Here is a 25,301-nt window from a genome sequence, read left to right on the forward strand (position 1 = left end):
CTCCTGTACTCTGTGTTCTGACCAATGAAGGCACCTTCTCCACCACCCCCTATCTACCCAAGACTTCACTTTCAAGGAACTATGCACCTGCACCCCTAGGTTTCTTTGTTTGGCAATGTTCCCAGGGCCCTACCATTAACTGTATAAGTCATAGCAAAATGCAATATCTCACATATATCTAAATTAAATTCTAATATACTTATCCAACACAATTCCACTTCCATAATATCATATGGACACTGATTAATAATACCGTGATTTCACAAATGTACTGTTACCCTATCCTTAGGAATAAATTCCAGCATTTTTCTTACTACAGATGCCAGATTAATAGAGCTGAAATTCCTTACTTTCTCCAACTTATCATGAACAAGGACGTTACAATTCCTATTATCCAATCCATGGGAAATTTTGGAACATAAAAATCAATGCCATTCTTTTTGCTGCACACAAATCTCTACTTTCATGCAACTTCCTATTAAAATCTCCCTGAAATAATCCTGATTGCCTTTCTCTTGAATTCATCTGAATTATTATGTCACAAATTCTTCCATGTGAATTCCACATTCTGACCATCTTCTGGGTGCAATTTATTTCCTTATTCATTTACATAGAACGATACAGCACAGGAACAGGCCAATTGGCCCACCATGTATGTGATGATCAGGATGCCATTCTGCCTGCAGATGGTGCATATCCCTCTATTTCCTGCACATTCATGTGTATGTCTAAATGTCTCTTAAACTTTGTTAATGTATCTGCTTCTACCACCTGACCTGCCAACGTGTTCTAGGGACTTACCAACCTTTATGCAAAAAGGATTCCTCACTCATCTCCTTTAAACTTTCTCCTCTCACCTTAAACCTATGCTGCCTAGTATTTGACATGCTCACTTATTTGATTTAATGGTGACTATCATATATTTACAATATTTGATTTTGGAGTTCTAAGCTATAGTCACTAGACCCAAAACATTAACTCTGATTTCTCTCTACACATGCTACCAGACCTGCTGAACTTTTCCAGCAATTTCTGGGGTTTTTTTGTTTCTGACTGCTAGCATCAATGGTTCTTTCAGTTTTTAAAATCAGATTTTGGATTCTGTACAAGAAATTCATTTTGAGCTCACATTCTATTTTTGCTTTGTAGAGATTAACAAAGCAGACAATCTATCCAGCAATTCGTGGAGAATAGAAATTAGGACATGTATTTGTTGCCTCATAATTGCAGGATTTTTTGTGCACCAATAGAGACAAGCAACGCTAAGTTACCACTATATTTTCAGAAATTCCTGGGGTAATATTTTCAAAGACTATAAAATAAATGCCTATTTCTATTGTACAAATAAAAATACATATGACAAATATATATTAATTAAAAATAATACGCTGCTGCTGTTTGCAGGCTTGTGTGGCTGTACTTCGAAAATCTATAATATAGAGTGAACTTAAAAAAACTGCAAGGCATATTTTAGCAAGTCCATTTCTTAACAATATCTGCCAACTATGCTCACCAAGTTCCACCTGTTCACTACAACCTATTTTAGAATTTCAGTGTATGAAGGTATCAAAAACAGGGCTTGTCATATTCAGTTTCAAGTGCTGAACATATATAGAAACATATGATGATGACAGGATGGATACTGAGAAATACCAAATGAAATTACTGATGTTGCTTCTCTAATTTTATCCTGATATTAGAATACCAGTTAAAGCAATCATTGGGCTTTTGTATGCTAAATATAGGAACTGGACCTGCTGTGCCAACAAAAAAAATCACATATATAAGATGTCCAGGAAATAGAGAGCTGCTGGTGTCCAACCATCAGGGTAAGTTTGTCACTATATTGTATTATTATTTGAGGTTAATGTTTCTAGCATGTCACTTAATATTATAACAAAATAAATTATTTCAGAAACGTCTCTCAAAATAAGGGTCAGAGGATATAACAATGATTTGCACATTGAAATTAGATCCAAAAAAGTAAAATGCATCCGTTTTTGTACTTTTTTTTTGCTAGACTTTGCTGTGGAGGTTTGTTTCTTCTTGCCTGTGACTGATAAAAGGTACGGATTATTACTGCATCCAAATGGAAACTCTATTTTTCTGAATCAATTTAAAAAAAATCAGTGCCACTGAATTAAGAAATGAATCGCAGAATCGTTACGGTGCAGAAGGATGCTGTTCGGCCCATCGCGTCCGTTCCGGCTCTCTAAACGAGCACTGAGTGTAATCGTGAACCTCACAAACGACTTGCATTCTAGTCTGCAAGTTATTTGATTTCAGATTATTATCTAACACCGTGCTGCAGACAGCGACTTTAGCATCCGGCAGCACAGTATTGCATAACATTTCAATGGCACATAAATATCGCGCGCCACATATTTAAAGTGTCCGACGGCTTTGAAATCACAGAATACAAAAATGTAATTTAGTGTAATTAAAACTTGGGAATGACTTGGTGTTTTAAACATGGCCAATCCGTGGACATTACCATTGAAAAGATATAATGTGTAATGTTCGAGCAATTTGTCTCCTCTGCAACACTGCCGAAATAAGCGGTGGACAAATTGCTCCGATTTTGAAAATTAAAAGCCACACCCGTCATTTTGATAGCAGTGAGATCAGCAGGACAAGGATGCCGTTCGTTTTCTTCAGAAACAGACTACGTATCTGGAGAAATCGGACAGTTCCGGATTAAGCCATTCGGCTCATCGAGTCTGCTTTGAGAGAATCAGCTCCGCTGAATGTGGATGGAGTTGTAGTCTTATAGTTTTGAACTGCAGCTAATCAAATCGCTAAAAAAATAGTTTAAGGATTGAAAAGCATGCAATAAATGATAAAGGTTACTATATCTGCAGAGCTTACAATTAAACTCTCAATGAACTCTACGAATTACTGCAATAACAGAACAAAATATTGCAATATATAAGTAAAACTCAGAAATAAATGAACAAGATATATCTTTTTCTCGCTCAAGCAGTAATTGATTAAGTTCAAATATAAGCGATCTTGCTTCCTGACCAAAGTGAAAATTAATTGTGTCAGAAAGTAATGCACTCAATCTCTATCTTAACAATAAACAGAAGCCATGGGGGATTCGGAAATGGCAGCGTTTGGAAAGGCGGCGTCCTTTTTACGCAAAAGTGAAAAGGAGAGATTGGAGGCTCAGAACCGACCATTCGATGCCAAAACCGCCTGCTATATCTCCGACGACAAGGAATTGTACGTCAAAGGTACAGTCAAGAGCAAGGAAGGTGGTAAAGCCACTGTGGAGACTATCGACAAGAGGGTCAGTTGAACAACGGTTAAGTAAATCTTTCTGAAATCATTCACAAAACTCGATATTCCTTTAGATTAATATGCCAATTATTCTGCAGACTGTAACTGTCAAAGAAGACCAAGTTCTACCAATGAATCCTCCAAAATTCGATAAAATCGAAGACATGGCCATGTTGACCCACTTGAATGAAGCATCTGTGTTGTATAACCTCAAAGAGCGTTATGCTGCCTGGATGATCTATGTAAGTACGGTAGATGCAGATTGCATCATTAAACATGATCGTGGAAGATACGAAAAAAGTGTCTCATTCTTTTCCCCAAATGTAGACCTACTCTGGGCTGTTCTGTGTCACGGTGAACCCCTACAAGTGGTTGCCCGTGTACGATCCCGAAGTCGTGGCTGCTTATAGGGGCAAGAAGCGTCAAGAGGCTCCACCCCACATCTTCTCCATCTCTGATAACGCCTATCAGTTCATGCAAACTGGTGAGTTTGTGCTTTTTCGTTCATTTTATCCCTGTCTGATTTTTTTTTTCAATACTGGTTGAAACTAGGACAATGGGATGAACGGACGCAGCATTCTGTTATCAATTTTGATCTTCTTCTTCACAGATCGCGAAAACCAGTCGATCCTGATCACGTAAGTTGCTGTTTTAATATAATCCCGCAGAGGTCGGGAGTTAGGGAACAGAACTGGCATCGACTCCGGACTATTCTAATCGCTTTGTTGGTCCAGCACTTGTTAATTTCCTCATTTTCTATATCCCTCCTGTCCAGCGGAGAATCTGGTGCCGGAAAGACCGTGAACACGAAACGTGTCATCCAATACTTTGCCTCAGTTGGAGCCGCAACTGATCCAAACAAGAAGAAAGAAGCTCAGAAATCTGGGAAGATGCAGGTAAAAGAAAAGGATTCTAGTAAAATGCAGCAATTTCTTGCTGTTTGCTAGTAACCCGTTCCTCAAAGAATTCTCCAAACTGTTAACGGGAAATCTTTTTGCAGGGGTCCCTGGAGGATCAAATCATCCAGGCTAACCCATTGCTGGAAGCCTTTGGGAATGCCAAGACAGTGAGAAACGACAACTCCTCTCGCTTCGTAAGTTTCTGAAACATTTCCTTCAGTTGCAGGCTATCTTGCACTGTATCTCTGGTGTGCACTGCACTTATTAGCATCAGGATCTGCCAATATCAGAAATTAAACCGTGCATTTGTTGTAAAATCTTGCTTCAAATCTCTGATTTCAATAACCTTCACATTCCAGGGTAAATTCATCCGAATTCACTTCGGGGCCACTGGGAAACTGGCTTCTGCTGATATTGAAACCTGTAAGTACCGTTGAAGTTAATCCTCCAACGTTTGTCGATGGAGTTCTGGTCAAACACAATGGTTCATCAGTAAATCTACATTTGTATGTGCACACTCTCTCTAGATCTGCTGGAAAAATCCAGAGTAACTTTCCAGCTAAAAGCTGAAAGGAGTTACCACATTTTCTACCAGATGATGACAAACTTCAAGCCAGAAATTGTTGGTAAGGACAGAAGTTTTGTTCTCTGCTAACCTGGGAGTTATTAGTTCCAAAGCTTTAATTTTGACCATACACTGTACCCTAAACTCATTTTACAAATAGATAACTTTTTTTTAAAAACTACGCATTATTCTTGTAATTTAATGCTGTTGTTTTTGCATTTTAACTCCAACTTTATCTGATATAAGGGTTCGCCTGTCTGTAATGCATTCAGTGGTGGCTTGATGTATATAGAACTTAAACTGAATTTGACGTTTGGCTGAATGGAAGAGAAGAAACACGAGGGTAAAACTGGGTGCTATGGAACATTTATTCTATTTATTGAAAACATTCCCACAAAATGTTTATTTTGTTTTCTGCAGAGGCTTGCCTCATTACCACCAATCCCTATGATTATCCATTTGTCAGCCAGGGTGAGATTAGTGTCAACAGTATTGATGATAATGAAGAACTGGTGGCAACTGATGTGAGTATCATCTGTTTATGCTTTAGTTGTATTTTCTTATCCCCGCTGATATCTTGAAAAGCATGCAAAAATTTGGCAATTAGCACAAATACTCCATTTTTCTTCAATATAGCAAAAATTAGAATAAAGATGATACAGTCATAGAATCCTACAGCATGGAAACAGACCTTCAGTCCAACTACTGCATATGAAATATAATTCCAAACTAAATGAGTCACCTGCCTGAGATAGGTCCATATTCCTCCAAATATTTCTTGTTCATGTACTTATCCAAATATCTTTTAAACATTCTAACTGTACTCACATCCACCACTCCCACTGGAAGTTCATTCCACACACAAACTACTCCGTGCAAAAAAGTTATCTCTCATGACCTTTTTAAATTTTTCTCCTCTCTCCTTAAAAAAATGCTCCCTCAACATGAAATCGCCCACCCTGGGAAAAAAAAACCTGTCATTCACCTTATGCATACCCTTCCTGATTTAAAACACCCCATAAGATCACCCTTCAACCTCCTTCACTCCAGTGAAAAATATTCCAGCCTATCCAGCTTATATCCATGCTTCCAGACAGAAAATTGAAATATTTTTGATTTTGATGCATAGGGTGTGGTAGCATGACATTTCAAAATAAATTTTAATACTTTCACAAATAAGTAGATGAGACTATTTCAACAAATGTTTCCTTTCTTTTTGATTTTCACTCTATTGTTTGGTTATAAAGACTGCTATCGATATCCTGGGCTTCACCAATGAGGAGAAATGGGGCATCTACAAACTCACTGGTGCAGTAATGCACTTTGGTAACATGAAGTTCAAGCAGAAACAACGAGAGGAGCAAGCTGAGCCTGATGGCACAGAAGGTAACAATGTCACACATCTCCATTTACTACATCCATTAATAAAGGTTATATATTCAGATTACAAGCTTAAGGGGTGATCTTATCAAAGACATCAAGATATTAACAGAAAATAATAGGGTAGGTAAAGATGACCTATTGCTATTGGTTGCACATTCCAGAACTAGGGGTCATAGTCTGAGATATAAGGCCACGCCATTCAGGAGAAATGTTTGGAAGCACTTTGACACACAAACGGTGGTAGATGTTTGGAACTCTTCCACAAATGGCAATGGATACTGGATCATTTATCTATTTTAAATCTGAGATAAATCGTATTTTATTCAGGAAAGGTATTGATATGCAGTTCGACTACGGATCAGGTATGATCTCATTGAATAGTGAAACAGGCCAGAGGGGCTGAATGGCTTATTCCTGTTGCTATGATCCAATTAAATTTCATTCAATAAAATACACTGTTTATTTAAATTTATAATATAAACTGTTTTGTAACTAATTCCAAAATGGTAATGTGTGTTCTTTAAGAAACAAATGGAGTCAAATTTGGGATTCACCTACAATGGGAAACAGTCTCTCTGCATCTACCTTGTAAGACTCTTATAGGGATCTTGTAAGAATCTTATAAGCTTCAATAAGATCACCTCTTATTTTAAAGTCCAAAGAATACAAGCCCAGCCTCCTCAAACACTTTCAAACAAGAAAATCCTTTCATCCTCAGATCAACCTACTGAACTTTTGCTGAATGTCTCCAATGTCTTTTGTTCGATAAAAAACCCAAAAGTGTTCACAGCATTCAAGTACTTTGTACTGTTTTAGCAAATTTCTCTATTTTTATGTTCCATTTCCTTTAGAATAAAGGCCAACATTTGATTTGCCTTCCATCCTACCTGCTAAACTTGGACATTAACTTTTTGTCATTTATGCAGAGGACACCCAAATGCCTCTGTACTGCAGCTTTCTGTAGTCTTTCTCCATTTGCAGATTTGCAGATTGACACTCTATCTCTTTAGTTGATTTATTGGCAGGATTTTTATTTGGCCACCAAATCCTGCACTTCAATCTGAACCCAGAGCTTCTGATTCAGAGAGAAAAATTATATACATTGCAGTACAAGACCACTCAGCACAGCAGTAAGACATCTTAACTAAGAAAATGAAAACCAATAGTGCTCACGGTTTATTGCAGCATTCTCAATTTAGAGGACTCTTTTTATTTTATTAGATGCCGACAAAGTTGCTTACCTGACCGGCCTCAATTCTGCAGATTTGCTAAAGGCTTTATGCTACCCCCGAGTAAAGGTTGGCAATGAATTTGTGACCAAAGGTCAAACTGTTCAGCAGGTACAGTTTATAAAAATATTAGTGCAATAACATGCATGCATGGACATTTAATACATTTAACTGAGGTTCTACTTTTGGTTCAAACAAGTTTTCTATTCTTTCAGGTCTACAATTCTGTTGGTGCCCTTGCCAAATCTATTTTTGAGAAAATGTTCTTGTGGATGGTTATCCGTATCAATCAGCAATTGGACACAAAACAGGCCAGACAATTTTTCATTGGTGTGCTGGATATTGCTGGGTTTGAAATTTTTGATGTAAGAAATAGAAACATAAATAGCACAAAATAAACTATTAAAACAAGATAGCACCAAAATCACAAGTCAATGATTAATTAACACTTTCAATTGCTCTGTGTATTTAGTTCAACAGCCTGGAACAGTTATGTATCAACTTCACTAATGAGAAGCTGCAGCAGTTCTTCAACCACCATATGTTTGTTCTGGAACAAGAAGAGTACAAGAAGGAAGGAATTGAATGGGAATTCATTGATTTTGGTATGGATCTGGCTGCTTGCATTGAGCTCATTGAAAAGGTCAGTAATATCATGCAAATGTTAATTAAAGCTGAAATCTATTTATAGAGACATCATTTCTTTTATTTAATTATCTCAGCATCCATAAATGTTGTCACATCCGCAGCCCATGGGCATCTTCTCAATTCTGGAAGAGGAGTGCATGTTCCCCAAGGCCTCAGATACAACTTTCAAGAACAAACTATATGATCAGCATCTTGGAAAGTCAAACAACTTCCAGAAACCAAAGCCTGCCAAAGGAAAGGCTGAAGCTCACTTCTCACTGGTCCATTATGCTGGAACTGTGGACTACAACATTACTGGCTGGCTGGATAAGAACAAGGACCCCCTGAATGAAACTGTAACTGGACTTTTCCAGAAATCATCAGTGAAACTACTGGCTCATCTCTATGCAGCAGGAGCTGAAGGTAAAATTATATTACAGGAAATTTTAACATTCCATTTTGTGAACATTGCATTCCTCACTTTCCGAACTCAATTAGAATAAACACGTCTTCCTCTTTTATAGCTGAAACCGGTGGTGCCAAAAAGGGTGGCAAAAAGAAGGGTGCTTCCTTCCAGACAGTATCAGCTCTATTTAGGGTATGTTTTTCTCTGACCTGGACATTTTATAATATGTAGTGAACCAAGTTCTAATGAATTTGAGTGAGAAAAATATTGGTTGAGTTTGCCAGATATGTTAAGTACATTGTCTTGAATTATAATCAATTCTGTGAGACAAAACTGGAGATCAATGTTCCTATCTTGTTCACTTCAAAGGAAAATTTAGGCAAGCTGATGACTAACCTGAGAACTACACATCCACATTTTGTACGCTGTATTATCCCCAATGAGACAAAGACACCAGGCAAGTGTACTTTCCTCTCTATACACAAAGTTTTTGATAAATAAATCACAAATCAAATACGTAATATGTACAGTCCTTGGTTTTTAAACTTAAAAGGACATAAGATATTTGTTTGGTGTGTTGTATTTAAATTATTGTATGTTTAACCAACAGGTGCAATGGATAACTTCCTTGTCATACACCAGCTGAGGTGCAATGGTGTGCTTGAAGGTATCAGAATCTGCAGAAAGGGATTCCCAAGCAGAATCATCTATGGTGACTTCAAGCAAAGGTATTGAAAATTAAAATGCTCATGTCAAATTTATATTATACAATATTAATTAGCAGATACAGTTCTAAAGAGAAATAACAATAATATGTTTAATATTCTAATACAATAGATACCGGATTCTTAATGCAAGTGCCATTCCTGAAGGTCAGTTCATTGATAGCAAGAAGGCTTCTGAGAAGCTATTGGGATCCATTGATGTCGATCACACACAGTACAAATTTGGACACACAAAGGTAATCGCATTTAAAATGAAAGTTTCTTATTGTGAAGTAATAGGAAGAATCCATCAATATAACTTTATGTTTAAGTTGGAGAACATAATAGATGGTATATTCCTCCTGCATTATTATGGAATTAGAAAAACTGAGCTCGTCCAAATCCACTACAAATTAATCTCTTTGGACAGGGACAAAGCATTCCACACGAACTGTGACAGAACTGGTCTTCTCTCAATTTAGCAATGCAAACCAAATAGAACATTGCTTTTAAAATTTACAACAGTTTACAAATTTACATTTTGCCCTTCAGCAAAAAAGCTGAGCACCTTCTTTCATTTATTTAAGGTGTTCTTCAAGGCTGGTCTCTTGGGTACACTTGAAGAGATGAGAGACGAAAAATTGGCTCAACTTGTTACCCGCACACAGGCTATGTGCCGTGGATTCCTAATGAGGGTTGAATTTAAGAAAATGATGGAAAGAAGGTAAATGTCATTTGGTGCGAACATCAAAATAAATGGATCAATATAAAACATTTTACAAAACACTACATAATTTTATTCACATAAAATGCTTAATAAGGATTGTTATAAACTGTGTCTCGTCTAATTGCATCCTTCAGGGAAGCACTGTACACTCTGCAGTACAACATCCGTGCTTTCACAAATGTCAAACACTGGCCATGGATGCAATTGTATTTCAAGATCAAACCTCTCCTGAAGAGTGCAGAAACTGAGAAGGAAATGGCAAATATGAAAGATGAGTTTGAGAAAACTAAGGAAGCACTTGCCAAATCTGAAGCTCGCAGGAAGGAATTGGAAGAAAAAATGGTGGCTATTGTTCAGGAAAAGAATGACCTTGAACTCCAAGTCCAAGCGGTATCAACATTTTCAAAGTAATTCAATAAGCACGGTTTACAACTTCGCAAAAGTACAGCCTCATGTAATTAATTCCATCATCTTTTTGCAGGAAATTGAAACTCTGGCAGATGCAGAAGAAAGATGTGAGGGACTCATTAAAAATAAAATTCAACTGGAGGCTAAACTAAAGGAAGCCAATGAAAGATTAGAAGATGAAGAGGAGATAAATGCTGAACTCACAGCTAAGAAAAGAAAACTGGAGGATGAGTGCTCAGAACTGAAGAAGGATATTGATGACTTGGAACTCACTTTGGCCAAAGTTGAAAAAGAAAAACATGCCACGGAGAACAAGGTATGAAAAGGTCTTTTTGTATAAACATAGGAACATAGGTACAGGAAGAGGCCATTCAGCCCTTCAGCCTGTTGTTCCATTCAACGATATCATGGTTGACCTGTGGCCTCACATCACATATCTGCCTTTGGCCTGTATCCCTTAAAATCTTTGCTTAACAAAAAGAATCGAAGTCAGATTTAAAATTATTAACTGATCCAGCATCCATTACCATTTGTGGATAAGGATTCCAAACATCTGTCACCCTTTGTATGCAGAAATGCTTTCAAATGTCTCTCTCTCCTAAATGGTCTGGCACTAATTCACAGATTATTCTCCCATGTTCTAGAATCCCCAACTAGTGGAAATAATTTATCTTTATCTAACCTATCATTATAATATCTTGAAGACTTCAATTATATTACCACTTAACTTTCTAAATTCTGGAGAAAGCAGGGATATTCGTTCCTCATATCTTAATCCCTTAAGTCCAGATATCATTCTTATAAACCTATGATGTATTCCCTTCATGACCCATATATCCTTCTTAAGATGTGGTGCCCAGATCTGCTCACAGTCCTTTATGTGGAACCGAACCAGGATTTTGTGTAATTGTGGTATAATTTCTGCATCCTTTCCTCCAGTCCTCCACAATATAAAGGCCAACATTCCATTAGCTTTCTTGATTATTTTCTGCACCTGTTTGTGACATTTCAAAGAAATATGCACTTTGAACATCTGAACCCAAGTCTCCTTGGATGTCCCCGTGGTAAATTTCATACCATCCAGATAGTACCCTCATGTAACCTTTTTCGGTCCAAAATGGATAACCAAAATGGTAAATGTTGCTTACATCTGCCATAATTTTGCCCATCCACTTAGTCTGTCAAGATCCCTTTGTAATTTTACATTTTTATCTGCGCTATTTAAAATTTGTGTCATGAGCAAATTTGGATATAGGACTTTCTATGTCATTATTAAAGTCATTAATAAATAATTAATAATTGAGAACCTAATACATGTATTTCTGGGCCACCACTGGTAATATTTGGCCCATTTGAATACAAATTATCTCAGCTGTTGCCTGCCACTCAACCAATTTCTCAGCCATGTCAGTAATTTGCCCTCAATTCTGTAACTACCTTAGTCAATCGTCTGTTATGAAATGCCTTGTGGAAGTCCTTGATGAAAGAGACCCACAATTTCCCCACCACAGTGTTAGTTTATCTGGTCTGTAATTCCCTGGTTTTCCTCTTTTGATTGTCTTAAAAAGCAGAGTGACATGTGGAATTTTCCAATCCAGAAGAATGACTTCTGTATCTAGGGAATTCTGAAAGATCATAGAAGCTCCTCTTCTTCCTTTAGCAGCCCGCAATGAAATCTGTCAGGTCCTGGGATTTGTCACGCTTTAATTCCATTAATTTCCTCAATGTTTTAGTTTCATTACAAATAATTGATAAATACAGAATGTTTACATCTGTTGATGGTACTTCATGAAAGTTTTCTGTATGTTTGATTTTTGATGAACAAAGGTTAAAAACCTGACTGAGGAGATGGCTACCCTTGATGAAAGCATTGCTAAATTAACAAAGGAAAAGAAAGCTCTCCAAGAGGCCCATCAGCAAACTCTGGATGACCTTCAGGCTGAAGAAGATAAAGTCAACACTCTGACCAAAGCAAAAACTAAGCTGGAGCAGCAAGTTGACGACGTAAGTGATCATAAATAGGTAAAAAATGATTGATGATAATGAGATTATTTCTTCAAAATTCAATTAAAAATGTTTTGTTTCCATAAAAGCTTGAAGGTTCTCTCGAGCAAGAGAAGAAACTTCGCATGGATCTTGAACGCGCTAAGAGAAAGCTTGAAGGTGACTTGAAGCTGTCACAAGAAACCATAATGGACTTGGAGAATGATAAGCAGCAATTAGATGAGAAGCTAAAAAAGTCAGTTTCTGTGTTTTCTTTCCTTATATTTATTAGAATTTCTATATATTTCCTTTTTGGTGATAAGAAAATGGAGCTCTTTATTGGAGATATTGATTCTTTAGTCAGAAGATAATTCTAAATTCAATACTTTGATATTGTGATCATTCTGATTGCATTCAAAAAGTTACTAATTTTAAGTGTTCAAAAGAGTACACCTCACAGAAAGTACACTGTACTAGTTAAGAAACTGAGATTGCATTTTACATATTCCTGAGTATCAGCTGTCAGTGAAACAGATTCTCGAGCAAGTTCATTAATAATATGGAAATACGATAACTGAGTGATTAAGTTTAATTTATCCCTTATTATTAAAGGAAAGAATTTGAAATCAGCCAACTTCTAAGTAAAGTTGAAGATGAACAGGTTTTGGGTTCCCAACTGCAGAAAAAGATTAAAGAATTACAGGTGATTTATTTATCTGGTAAAAATATCAATGTTTCCTTCAAAAACATTAGATGCATGAACTGATGCTACTTATTCCAGGATTATAATCAATGAATATTTACTTCAAGGCTCGTATTGAAGAGCTTGAAGAGGAAATTGAAGCTGAACGTGCCTCTCGTGCTAAGACTGAGAAGCAGAGAGCTGACCTTGCTCGGGAACTTGAAGAGATCAGTGAACGACTAGAAGAAGCTGGTGGTGCGACTGCAGCACAGATCGAAATGAACAAGAAACGTGAAGCGGAGTTTCAGAAGATGCGCCGCGATCTGGAAGAAGCAACCCTCCAGCATGAAGCCACAGCTGCTGCTCTTCGCAAGAAGCAGGCTGATAGTGTGGCTGAACTTGGGGAACAAATCGACAACCTGCAACGTGTGAAACAGAAGCTGGAGAAGGAAAAGAGTGAGCTGAAGATGGAGATTGATGACCTAGCAAGCAACATGGAATCCGTCTCGAAAAACAAGGTATGCTTGTCAATGTGGCTGTACACTCTTCATTCATATAATTAGCACGAATAAATTACTATTGTTTGTTTTCTTTCATATCCTTTGAGAATTCTCTATATTGGTTTTAGGCAAACCTTGAGAAAGTGGCTCGGACTCTTGAGGACCAGGTCAGCGAACTGAAGGCCAAACATGATGAGCATCAACGTTTGATCAATGATTTATCAACTCAAAAAGCACGCCTTGCAACAGAAAATGGTATTTATCTGTTATTTTTCAAAGTTTGATCAATACTACCTTCATATTCTATTCCAGAAAGCCAGTTGGCTGACCGTAGCTAAACATTACACTTTTATCTTCATATACTATGTTAAATCTTTACAGTTAAACATCTCTTAATGCAACAATTATAGTTATGTTGTTGGTCCGTGCAATGTGAATTATGAATTACTGCTCGTCACTTGCATGCAATTAAACATAATTAATCTGCATTTAACATATTTGTAATGTTTTGCTTGGAATAACTTCTGATTAAAGGTGAATTGAATCGCCAAGTAGAGGAGAAAGAAACCTTAGTATCTCAGCTGACAAGAGGTAAACAAGGATATACTCAACAGGTTGAAGAGCTCAAGAGACTGTTGGAGGAAGAAACAAAGGTATCAGAATAAATTAAGCAATTTGTCCATATTAATTATGGAACATTTCATAATTTATTAAATTAATTTCCGTTTGTTTTTCAATTCATTTTCGTAACATTTGAGATTAAGCTCATTATAGCATTCTGAAATATTACTTTTTCTTGACAGGATGGTCTCGTGATTGACCTGAGATGTTACCTTTAAAACTGCTCATACTTCTAACAATTGTAATCATACTGGATGTAGGTTTGCTTGCTGAGCTGAAAGGTTTGTTTTCAGACATTTCGTCACCATACTAGGTAAAATCATCTATGAAGCTCCAGAGAAAGCACTGATGGTATGGCCCGCATTTTAATTTATATGTTTAGGTTTCCTTTGGTTGGTGATGTCATTTCCCATGGTGATGTCATTTCCTAATCTTTTTCTCAGGAGGTAGTAAATGGGATCCAAGTCAATGAATTTGTTAATATAGTTCTGGTCAAAATGCCATGCTTCTAGGAATTCTCATGCGTGTCTCTGTTTGGCTTGTCCTAGGATGGATGTATTGTCTTAGTTGAATGTAAAGATACTAGTGAGAGTGGGTCATGTCTCTTTACATACAAATGAGGCAGGACACCGCTTCCACTGGGACAATACATCCATCCTAGGACAAGCCAAACAGAGACACGCATGAGAATTCCTAGAAGCACGGCATTCCAACTGGAACTGTATCAACAAACACACTGACTTGATCTCATTTACCACCTCCTGAGAAAAAGAACATGAAATGACATCACTACAAGAAATAACATCACCAACCCAAGGAAACCTAAACACATAAATAAAAAGTGGGCCACAGCACAGTGCTTCATCCTGAGGCTCACTGATAATATTACCTAGTAGGGTGATGAAAAGTCTGAAAACAAACCTTCCAGCTCAGTGAGCAAATCTACATCCAGAACCTAAACCTGAGTTACAATTCTTCTCAAAATGTGCTAACTGTAATCATTATCAAATTAGCAAAATAACATGGTAATAATCACAGACTTATTTACTTATAATTCCTCATTTAACTTTGTAATTTTTTTCAGGCAAAGGGTGCCTTGGCACATGCTCTTCAATCCGCCCGCCATGATTGTGATTTGCTCCGTGAACAATATGAAGAGGAACAGGAAGCAAAGGCCGAGCTCCAGCGGGGCATGTCCAAGGCCAATAGTGAAGTTGCTCAGTGGAGAACAAAATACGAAACTGACGCAATCCAGCGCACAGAGGAACTGGAAGAGGCCAAGTAAGTTATAATGAAATGAGAATTGAGTTTCGTGCCACATAGTCATTGAGATGATATTTGTTACAACATTTTTGGCCTTACTCTTCTCAGGAAGAAGCTTGCTCAGCGTCTGCAAGATGCAGAAGAGCACATTGAGGCTGTAAACTCCAAATGTGCTTCACTGGAAAAGACAAAACAGAGATTGCAAAATGAAGTGGAGGACCTTATGATAGATGTGGAGAGGGCAAATTCGGCAGCAGCAGCTCTTGACAAGAAACAGAGGAACTTTGACAAGGTAAGAGTATGTTGTGACCTTGTTTCTATTTCTCTGAGATTTTAAAGTCTTATAATAGTACTTATTATTATATCGTTTTTGCTATGGGTAAGCATGGATACCACTGTAATTCTGTTGTAGGATTAGAACTAATTGTTCAACGGACAAAAGTTCTAGAAGAACCCATCTGACAATTAAGTTACACAATTTTCTGTCCTTAAAAAGACTGTGATTCAAGGCCAGTTGCCATTTTGCAAGTTCAGAAGGGATAGATTTTTGTTGTATAAGGATCAAAGGATATAAGTGTAAATGTAATAGCTTTGGTAAGTGAAATTGAAGTACAAATCATCTTTGATCTAATAAATCATGTGACCAAGGTGAAGGGACTAAAACATTGAATGTTGATTTGTGATTTTTTAAAAATACGTTAGGCCATGTAGCACAAACCATAGCTAGTCAGCTTTTGTTGAGTCTCAAAGTTTATTTACACCACTAACGATTTACAAGGCAACAAAATGACAGACTTAACACTCAGTCTAAGTTCTGCGCTTACATTTGTTACTGTATATCCCACACACAAATGACTGACTACACTGAATCCATAACACAAAGTAACTGAAAGCAAAGTGGGTGTCTTTTTAACAGAATGCCACATATTGTGATATTACTTAACAATCTTAAAGCTGGTGTATATGTGGTCACAATATGACAAAGCCTACACTTCTTCCACTGTTTGAAAGGAAGTAATAAATATACTTACACTGTACATTATATCACTTGTTACTGAACATAAGACCATAAGATATATCTTTCATATAAGATAACAAATAGCATTCCAGACACTTATCAAGGAGAATATATTCATTTAGAGGCAGGCTTTGTGTTTTCAGACAATTAAACATGCATGAATCAAGTTCTCTTGTGATAGACAGACAGAATGTGACTTTCAGATCAAAATGTAGGCCTAATCCTGCAGGTGGTGTTTCACAATTCCCCCAACCATCAGCTCAAATCAGTATTGATTATAGAACTGCATCCTCATATTTCATTTGCAACCTTGTAATTGTCTACTACAAGATCCTGGCAGACTGGAAACAGAAATTTGAGGAAAGCCAGACTGAATTGGAAGCAGCTCAGAAGGAGTCCCGCACTCTGAGTACTGAGGTCTTCAAGATGAAGAACGCATATGAGGAATCTCTGGATCACCTTGAAACTCTTAAACGAGAGAACAAGAACCTGCAGCGTAAGTGTGAAAACCTCTCATGATTTAAATATTTAAGTGTATATGATTATTAAATCGAAATGTTTCACTTTCTGTTCATAAACTTTAGCAAAATTCCATTCTTGCCATTTTTATCCCCATTGTGTCCTCAAGGAATCAGTCTCACATCAATAGTTGTATACTATCCTTATGTTTCTTTGGCAATCTTAATATCATTCTCATTAAATATGCATAATGTGTCTTTTGTTTTCATAAATCAGAGGAGATTTCTGATCTAACTGAGCATCTGGCTGAAAGCAGCAAAGCCCTCCACGAGGTAGAAAAGGCAAAGAAGACAGCTGAACAGGAAAAGAGTGAAATTCAGTCAGCTCTGGAGGAAGCCGAGGTAAAACTAATAATTATTTAAGGCCCGCAAATTGGAAAAATTGAAAGTTAGGTTGATAACATTTACCAAATGAAGTAAGAGAGTTGCAACAATTGTCCAGCTCATTGGACAGTTTTAAAATTGATTGAACTGATATCTTTTCAATATTTCAAAAGCAGCAGACTAAATAGATTAAATGTCAACCTTCATCAGTAACAAATGGGTGATTTTTCTGAACATGAATTTTTCATGAAAAAATAACCAGAAAGAAGACTGGATTTATATATTGTTGCTCATGACAGAAACATACAGCACTGATCAAGCCAATTCAATGGATTTCTACTTCTGCAGTACAGAATGATAAGTTTTTTCAAACTCAAAAGTTTCAATTTTTTTTTGCAGTTAGGCTTATATTAAATTTGGATCTCTAACATTGGAAGAAATGGATAAATGGCATGTTCACATGCATAACTGTTTATCACATAATGTGGTTAACACAGTGAATTACCTTTTATATTAATATCTTGAATTAATATTTGCCAAATGGAAAAAGAGAGTTACAGCAATTGTCTAGCACAACTGTTACTTTAAAAATTGATAGACTAACTTAAATAACTCCTCACTCTCTGTGTGGAAGTGAAATCAACTGATGCAGTACTTAATTCACTGCAGTTATTTAAGTTGGTTGGTCAATCAATGGAGGAAGCTGAAAGCCTCCCAAAAATGTGAAACTATGGTAACAAACATTATCAAGCTCAAAATGCTGGAAATAGAAGTGCACAGTAACAAAACAAAACTATTGTATGCTGTCCTATGCAGGCCTCTCTGGAACATGAAGAAAGCAAGATCCTCCGTATTCAGCTAGAAATGGGCCAATTAAAGTCTGAAGTTGACAGGAAGATTACAGAGAAAGATGAGGAGATCGATCAGCTGAAGAGGAACCACCAGAGAGTTGTAGAAACAATGCAAAGTGCCTTGGATGCTGAAATCAGGAGCAGAAATGATGCTTTAAGAATCAAAAAGAAAATGGAAGGTGACCTGAATGAAATGGAGATTCAGTTGGGACATGCAAACCGTCAAGCCTCAGAAGCTCAGAAACACCTCAGAAATGTGCAAGGACAATTAAAGGTCTGTTAATTACAAGATTTGTTTATGATTTATTGTTATTTTTAAACACGCTCAAAACTTGGACTGACAGTTATGTACATATAATGGCATTGTCCTATATGTTTGGAAAAATACACAAATTATAATTTGTTACCACTATTAAAACTTGCAAGATCTCATTCAAAAAGCTAATTCTAATTAAATTTGCAATATATATATTACGGTTTACTGTATTATCTCCTGACAAAATATTTCAACATTCAAAACAGGATACCCAGTTACAACTAGATGAGGCTTGCAGAGGCCAGGAAGACTTGAAGGAGCAATTGGCAATGGTTGAACGCAGAAGTAGCCTGCAGCAGGCTGAGATTGAAGAAATAAGAGCAGCCCTGGAGCAGACAGATAGATCTCGCAAAATTGCTGAACAAGAGCTTCTTGATGTCACAGAGAGAGTACAGCTACTGCACTCTCAGGTCAGTCCACAGTCTAACTTCAGTTTGAACAGAATCAGGTACATAGACTGTATTTCCAAAAAGACTGGGATGTTGTGCATGACGACTCAAGCGGTCTTAGAGCTCTCTAATGTTTGGCTCGTAAATATCCTTGCCAAATTCAATGGCAGAAACTTGCAAGCATTTTTAGGCTTGTGCTTTGTAGCCAGCAGCACTCCAAACGGACAGCTTCTGCTGCTGGTTGGAGAAATGGCCAGGGCAGGTCTCCTGGAGAAAGCTCCAACATTGCTGGAGAGTAGATGGCAATGCAGAGGCCTGTGATCCAGAAAGGGAGCATGCCTATGGCATATATTGACAATCAGGGCTGATACAGGAGATCTGCAGTCATGGGGGTGAGGGGGTGGCTGGGGAACAAGCCTGTAGAGACTGAAAGCTTGCTTGGTAGGCCAGGACTACACTGCTGCTCCTTTGCACCCAGAAGGGATCCCAGAGGTGACACATGAAACCAGAAGCTCTTGCCTCCCTTTCAAAGATGAGGTTCTGACTTATGGAGAAACTCAAATTGCAGCAATACATTTTAAAGTCAGGCTTTGCTTTTGCCCACCTTGTTGTTAATATCAAGCAGCAGCTGTTTTTTCAGTTCACACATCTTTCAAACATGTTCTTATAAATTAAATTTTCCTGTAGAACACAAGTCTCATTAATACCAAGAAGAAGCTGGATGCTGACCTGAATCATCTCCAATCTGAAATGGATGAGACAATTCAGGAATCCAGGAATGCTGAAGAGAAAGCAAAGAAGGCTATCACAGATGTAAGCTAAATGTTCACTATTTATTTGTATTGTTACAAATATTGATTAAGTAATGATATTACTTTGTTGATGTCATTTGAAGTTTGAGCAGAAATAATCATTTGTTCAATTGCCTCACATTAACAAGGCTGCCATGATGGCTGAAGAGCTGAAGAAGGAACAGGACACCAGCGCTCACCTTGAACGAATGAAAAAGAACCTTGAGCAGACAGTGAAAGATCTACAGCATCGTCTGGAAGAGGCTGAGCAGCTGGCAATGAAGGGAGGAAAGAAACAGCTCCAGAAATTGGAAGCTAGGGTAAGCAACAATGTTGCACTGTTGTATGCTGCATGCCAAGTTTTGTAAATTTTCATGTCCACTGCAACAAATGCCTGTTTGGAAGACTATATTTACTACCCAATTTTGGGCCTAATTGATCTTGCCTGGAAATGGTAAAATAGAAAATCGGGGGTACCTCCAGGCATGTTCTCACGACCAAGTACACCTTTTCTCCAAATGACTCTCATAAAAGGTGTCCAATTAAATAGAGAAGCAAAACCCTAAACCTTTCTCTGTTGAAATCCTCAGAGAAATTACAGAATAGGTATGGACAGTGCCTGCTGGCCCAGCCATCGGCACCCGCATTCTGTGAATTAATTAAAACATTGCTGCAGAACTATCCAAGAAAATCTCTCGAACTGTTTCATGAGTCAAGCTTGAACTCCAGCTTGAAGTGAATAGTGAAAATGGAACTGGCATTAAGAAACAGTCAAAATCCTCACCTTGGATTCTTTACTCCATTTGTTTACTACCAAAATGCAATGTAGCCTCTTTAATCCATGCTAACTGGAACATTTATTGGCACTCAGATGATAAATGGTTCCATGAGTGGCCACTCTTCTTATGTGGTGCACTGTAACTTCTTTATCAGGTTGACATCTGGTGCTAATTCAGGCTAAATACATGATACAACTTCTGACTCACTTTGACTACCCTATAGACTCTTAACAGCAAAAGTCTGAGAGCAAATCAACAACTTTGATCATGACAATACAAAAGGCAATGTGAAATTGAATGGGGATATAAGGTAATAAATTCAATTTCATGGCTGGCTTAGGTACGTGAACTGGAAAATGAACTGGAAGCTGAGCAGAAACGAGGTGCTGAAGCTATTAAAGGTGTTCGTAAATATGAAAGAAGAGTGAAGGAACTGACCTATCAGGTATTTATAAGCTCATTACTTGGAGTGACATACTATTTTCAGAACTCTTTGAAAAAAATTCAGTCTAAGTATTACCTATTTTTTCTTATTTACAGTCTGAAGAAGACAGAAAGAATATTCTGAGACTGCAAGACTTAGTTGACAAATTGCAGATGAAGGTCAAGGCCTACAAGAGGCAATGTGAGGAGTCTGTAAGTATCTAAGAAATGTGGCTGAATTTATTCTCCAAAATGTTTTAAGGAAATGATTTTGTTAAACTAAAATATAAATTTTAGAGATTTTTATTATATCAATCACTCATGAAACCATACTAAAAGTCAGGACAATCAACCATGTGTTTCCTGCATAAATAGATAAAGTCATTTTGTTTACAATACACTCTGCTTTCTCTGTATTTTTCTATCTACCTTGCTCAATGAGAACATACTTAGTTTTGTAAGATGCTACTCATAATTTAGCTTCAGAGCTCAGAACCACAGTACAGAATGATTGCTGTTACTATTAAGTAAATTCTCAAATACATCAAAACTTTCGAGAAATTATGACCATTACATTGGAATTTACAGCACTGAGCAATAAAATGACTTAACCTCATTCTAGCCATTTGCATTGCTACTTGTCCCTGGCTAGGAATAGGGACAGCACTGGAGTGTAGGGCATAAACCAGCAGCACTAGGTATAGTCAGATTGTGATTCTGATTGGAATGGCCGAATTGGCACCACTGATTTAATAGGACTGGGCACAGATCAAGTGCAAATTGCAAACCCACATTCAAAGCAGGTGCAGACCAATTTTTAGCCAAGGTATCCCTAAAAAAGGACCAACATTATGTGTTTTATATTTTACAATAACTTAATTACATTCATACATTGAGGCACATTTCAGAATCTTTGAAAATGGCATTCAAAATGTAAATCATAAGTGAAACTTTCACCGTTGAGAAAATGTTCAGCTCATCTAGTGAATTTATTTAATGGAAATGGCTATTTTAGAAGATTTGCACGTCTCCTTAAATCAAAATAAATATTTACTAGTTATTTCCACTATACTTTCAAATGGTTCAAGAATCCAGTGGGGTTCACATTATCGAAGGATAATATTGGTATCATCAAGCATTATGTCACCAACAGTTTGCCAGGTACAGATGATAATTTCCATTTTTATCTCATGCCTTCTTTGAATATTAGCATTGTATTTTGTGGTATTTCGACTTCAGATGCAGTTTTTAATGACACTTGTGAAGACATTAACAAAAGATCACTTACTTCCTTTCCAGTGTTGTTAAGGAATGTTTGTTGTCTCTATCTAAATCGGAAGAGATGTTGTTAAAAATTACACTTTATAAAATAAAGAGTTTAGCTCTTTCTTAGGAACAAATATCATGTCTTTTGAAAATTGCCTGAAGAATGCTGGTTCTAAAGTGCTGCTAAGTGGAACTAATGTTTCAGGCAGTTCAGAAAGTAAACATGATCTCCCTCTGTAATTGCAAACTGAAAACTCAATTGTAAAATACAATATTTAAATATATTCACCAACCAAAAAACAGACGTCTTTATTCAATCTAGGTTGGGTTTGGATTTAGGTTCCCAAATGAGGATTAATTAAATCTCTTTATAGTGAAGCCTTCTTAAAAAAAAACACTTTTTTTTTGAGGAATTGGACTATAAACATCAAAATGTGTTAGGTTAAAAAAAAAATCACACAACACCAAGTTAAAGTTCAACAGGTTTGTCTGAAAACAGAAGCTTTTGAGTCAAGTGATTTCTGACCTTGTCTAGCTCAGTCCAACATCGGCACTTCCAAGTCATCAAAATGTGTGGGTCACAACGTTAGGGCTCATAGTCACCTCCAAATATACAGGGCAATACGTAATAGAGGCATCTGGGTTGTCACTGACAGCCCATCAGGAACTTAACTCAATGACAGTGGACCTTCCCCAAGAACAAGGACCCCAAAGATGGCATTTCTGCCATGGTGTGTGCAGCTGTGTATTACTCCTGAGTACCTTCAGGGAGCTGGTGGCTCTGCCAATAATGTATTATCCAAGACCAAATGTCATTGCTGAATTCAATGAGTCTTGGTGGAGGGGTAGGTTGCATTCGTTAGATACTAGTTGAGGGGGATGTGTGGATAGGAATTTCACTTGATCAATTACTGAGTGCCTTTGACTAGAACCTTGACAGGGTTTGTTTCTTTGGCTCCCTACACAGTGACTATCCTACCCACCACTGGAAGCCATTCAGTATGCATTAATTGCTTTCTATCCTACTGCCTGACTAAACACGCTCCTTCCACAAAACCCACTATGGGGTCAGTATTAAATTTCACCATAATGACTTTTAGCTGAACTCAAAACCTATCTGAATAATTTGCACTTCCAGTGGCAGTATGCATTCTCCTGTGATCACTGCTCTGCCTGCAATCTGATTGTTTACTTTACTGTATTCCCTTCAGGAGGAGCAGGCCAATATTCATCTGTCCAAGTTCAGGAAGGTACAGCATGAGTTGGAGGAAGCTGAGGAACGTGCTGACATTGCAGAGTCTCAAGTCAACAAACTTAGAAGTAAAAGCCGTGACATAGGCGCCAAGGTATAGTAAATGTATCAGAGTTGAAATCTCAAAATTAAAAAAATTGATAATAATTGAAATGAAAATTAAAGGTAAAAGTTTAGGGAGATAGTCACAGTATGTATCATATTTTAAAATCATTTTTTCCTTGTACTGATTTAACCATTGCATTTTCTTTTTACATATTAGGCCTCTGCTGAAGAGTAGATGAAGATGATTTGAAATGGTCCAAAGAAGAAATCCACAAAATGTGTATTTCTTTGTAACATAGTTTTATAAAGATAGTTCTGTCTGTAGAAATAAAACAGCAATTCGGAAAATCTTTTTTGTGTACATCTTAAGTTTGTTGGCTGGCCTGATTATATTCTAGGCATACAGAGGATGCACAGAAAAACTACAATAAAATTTTATTGTAAACAAAGATATGATGTGACTGTAGAAAGGAGAAACTATTAGAATAGTGTGTTTAAAATTGCTAATTGGGAACTTGACTTATCTTTACAACCATATTAAAATGAATAGGTTTTAATTTCATCTGAGAGATTGCATCTGATAAAGGGCACTGAAATTAATTTCATCCAGCCTTTCCATGCCAACATTTGTACTCCACTGAAGTCTCCTCTCAGCTTTCTTCAGCCAAATCCATTAGTCTAATACTCTATTTCCTTCCCCATCATGCACTTGCCTAACCTCCATGTAAATACATTTACATTAATCACACCAACCACTCCCAGTGACTACTCTTAACGCTCTTTAGATAAAGAAGTTTCTTCTCTATTGCTGATTGGATTTCTTTGTGACTATCTTATGTTTATGGCCTATGGATATGCTCTTCCACCAGGTGGTAACATTCTGTCTATGTTGTGGTTCTGTTCGCCGAGCTGGGAATTTGTGTTGCAGACGTTTCGTCCCCTGTCTAGGTGACATCCTCAGTGCTTGGGAGCCTCCCGTGAAGCGCTTCTGTGGTGTTTCCTCCGGCATTTATATATCACTATGCGCTTATTTGCGCTTCTGAAAACCATTCATAGAAATGATTGAGTGAACAACTTTCACACTAAGACTTAATTTATCAAAACAATAAAAAGACCCAATGTGGAAATCTTTTCACAGTATGTATACCCTTACGTTTCTGGATGATCCTGCAAAGTTTCCTCCAAATCCTTCCAGTCCCTGCAAATTATTTTCCTAACCAGAAATGCATACACCACTTACATGCAATGATACCATGATTCAATACAATCTTAGCATAACCTCCCAACCTTTCAATTCTCTCTAGTAATTAGGAAATCTATTCTGACTGTCAATTATTATATTTTATCTACAGGGTATTTCAGCATTGCGTGTTAAAGATTCCATTAATTTCCCAGTCACTCAAACTGTCATTATTTACCTGTTTAAGGTGCATCTATCCATGACAGTATCGGTAAGAGGAAACACTGCACAGTCCTTGTGGAGACATAGTCCTGCCTTCACATTGATAATACTTTACATTTTGTTGTGCAGCACTGCCATTGGGCTAGATGGGACAGACTTTGAACAGATCTAGCAACTCAAATCATGGGATCCATGCAGCACTGTGATCCATCAGCAGCAGGTTCATATTCAACCACAATTTGCAACCTCATGGCCTGGCATATTCCCCCACTCTACCATTACTATCAAGCCAGAAGATCAACACTGGTTCAATGGAGTGTGTAGGAGGGCATGCCATTAGCAATACCAGGCATATCTAAAAATGAGGTGTAAACCTGGTGAAGCTACCAAACAGGACTACTTGTGTGCTAAACAGTGTAACCAGTGGATTAGATCTAAACTATGCATCCTGCTACACTCAATTGTGAATGATTGTTGCCAATTAAATTCACTGAAGGAGGAGGTTCCAGAGATATCCCCACCTTCAATAATTGGAAGCACAGCACATCAGTGCAAAAGATAAAGCTAAAGTACTGGAACAATGTTTAGTGGATGGTCAATTTCAGCCTTCTCCAGAGTTCCCAGCATCACAGATGCCACTCTTCAGAT

At 37.4% G+C, this 25,301-nt stretch overlaps 1 protein-coding gene across 1 annotated transcript; it reads left to right on the forward strand.

Moving 5' to 3' along the window:
- The first annotated feature begins 2,020 nt into the window (after window positions 1-2,020).
- LOC140463857 (myosin-4-like) lies at window positions 2,021-23,601 on the forward strand. The gene is made up of 40 exons (XM_072558285.1): window positions 2,021-2,066; window positions 3,087-3,292; window positions 3,381-3,524; window positions 3,610-3,766; window positions 3,893-3,920; window positions 4,058-4,178; window positions 4,283-4,375; window positions 4,541-4,604; window positions 4,709-4,807; window positions 5,167-5,270; window positions 5,994-6,132; window positions 7,351-7,469; window positions 7,574-7,723; window positions 7,831-8,001; window positions 8,108-8,408; window positions 8,510-8,583; window positions 8,761-8,848; window positions 9,002-9,119; window positions 9,229-9,352; window positions 9,683-9,819; window positions 9,957-10,212; window positions 10,304-10,546; window positions 12,058-12,234; window positions 12,324-12,469; window positions 12,826-12,916; window positions 13,024-13,413; window positions 13,524-13,650; window positions 13,930-14,048; window positions 15,101-15,297; window positions 15,388-15,571; window positions 16,628-16,793; window positions 17,033-17,157; window positions 17,956-18,264; window positions 18,513-18,716; window positions 19,383-19,508; window positions 19,636-19,806; window positions 20,606-20,710; window positions 20,806-20,901; window positions 23,166-23,300; window positions 23,469-23,601. Exons 2-40 carry the CDS (start codon window positions 3,092-3,094, stop codon window positions 23,484-23,486), a joined length of 5,817 nt encoding a protein of 1,938 aa, XP_072414386.1. The 5' UTR covers window positions 2,021-2,066; window positions 3,087-3,091; the 3' UTR covers window positions 23,487-23,601.
- Window positions 23,602-25,301: the final 1,700 nt, after the last annotated feature.

The sequence above is a fragment of the Chiloscyllium punctatum genome, chromosome 39 (assembly GCF_047496795.1).
Source record: "Chiloscyllium punctatum isolate Juve2018m chromosome 39, sChiPun1.3, whole genome shotgun sequence".
Lineage (NCBI taxonomy): Eukaryota > Metazoa > Chordata > Chondrichthyes > Orectolobiformes > Hemiscylliidae > Chiloscyllium > Chiloscyllium punctatum.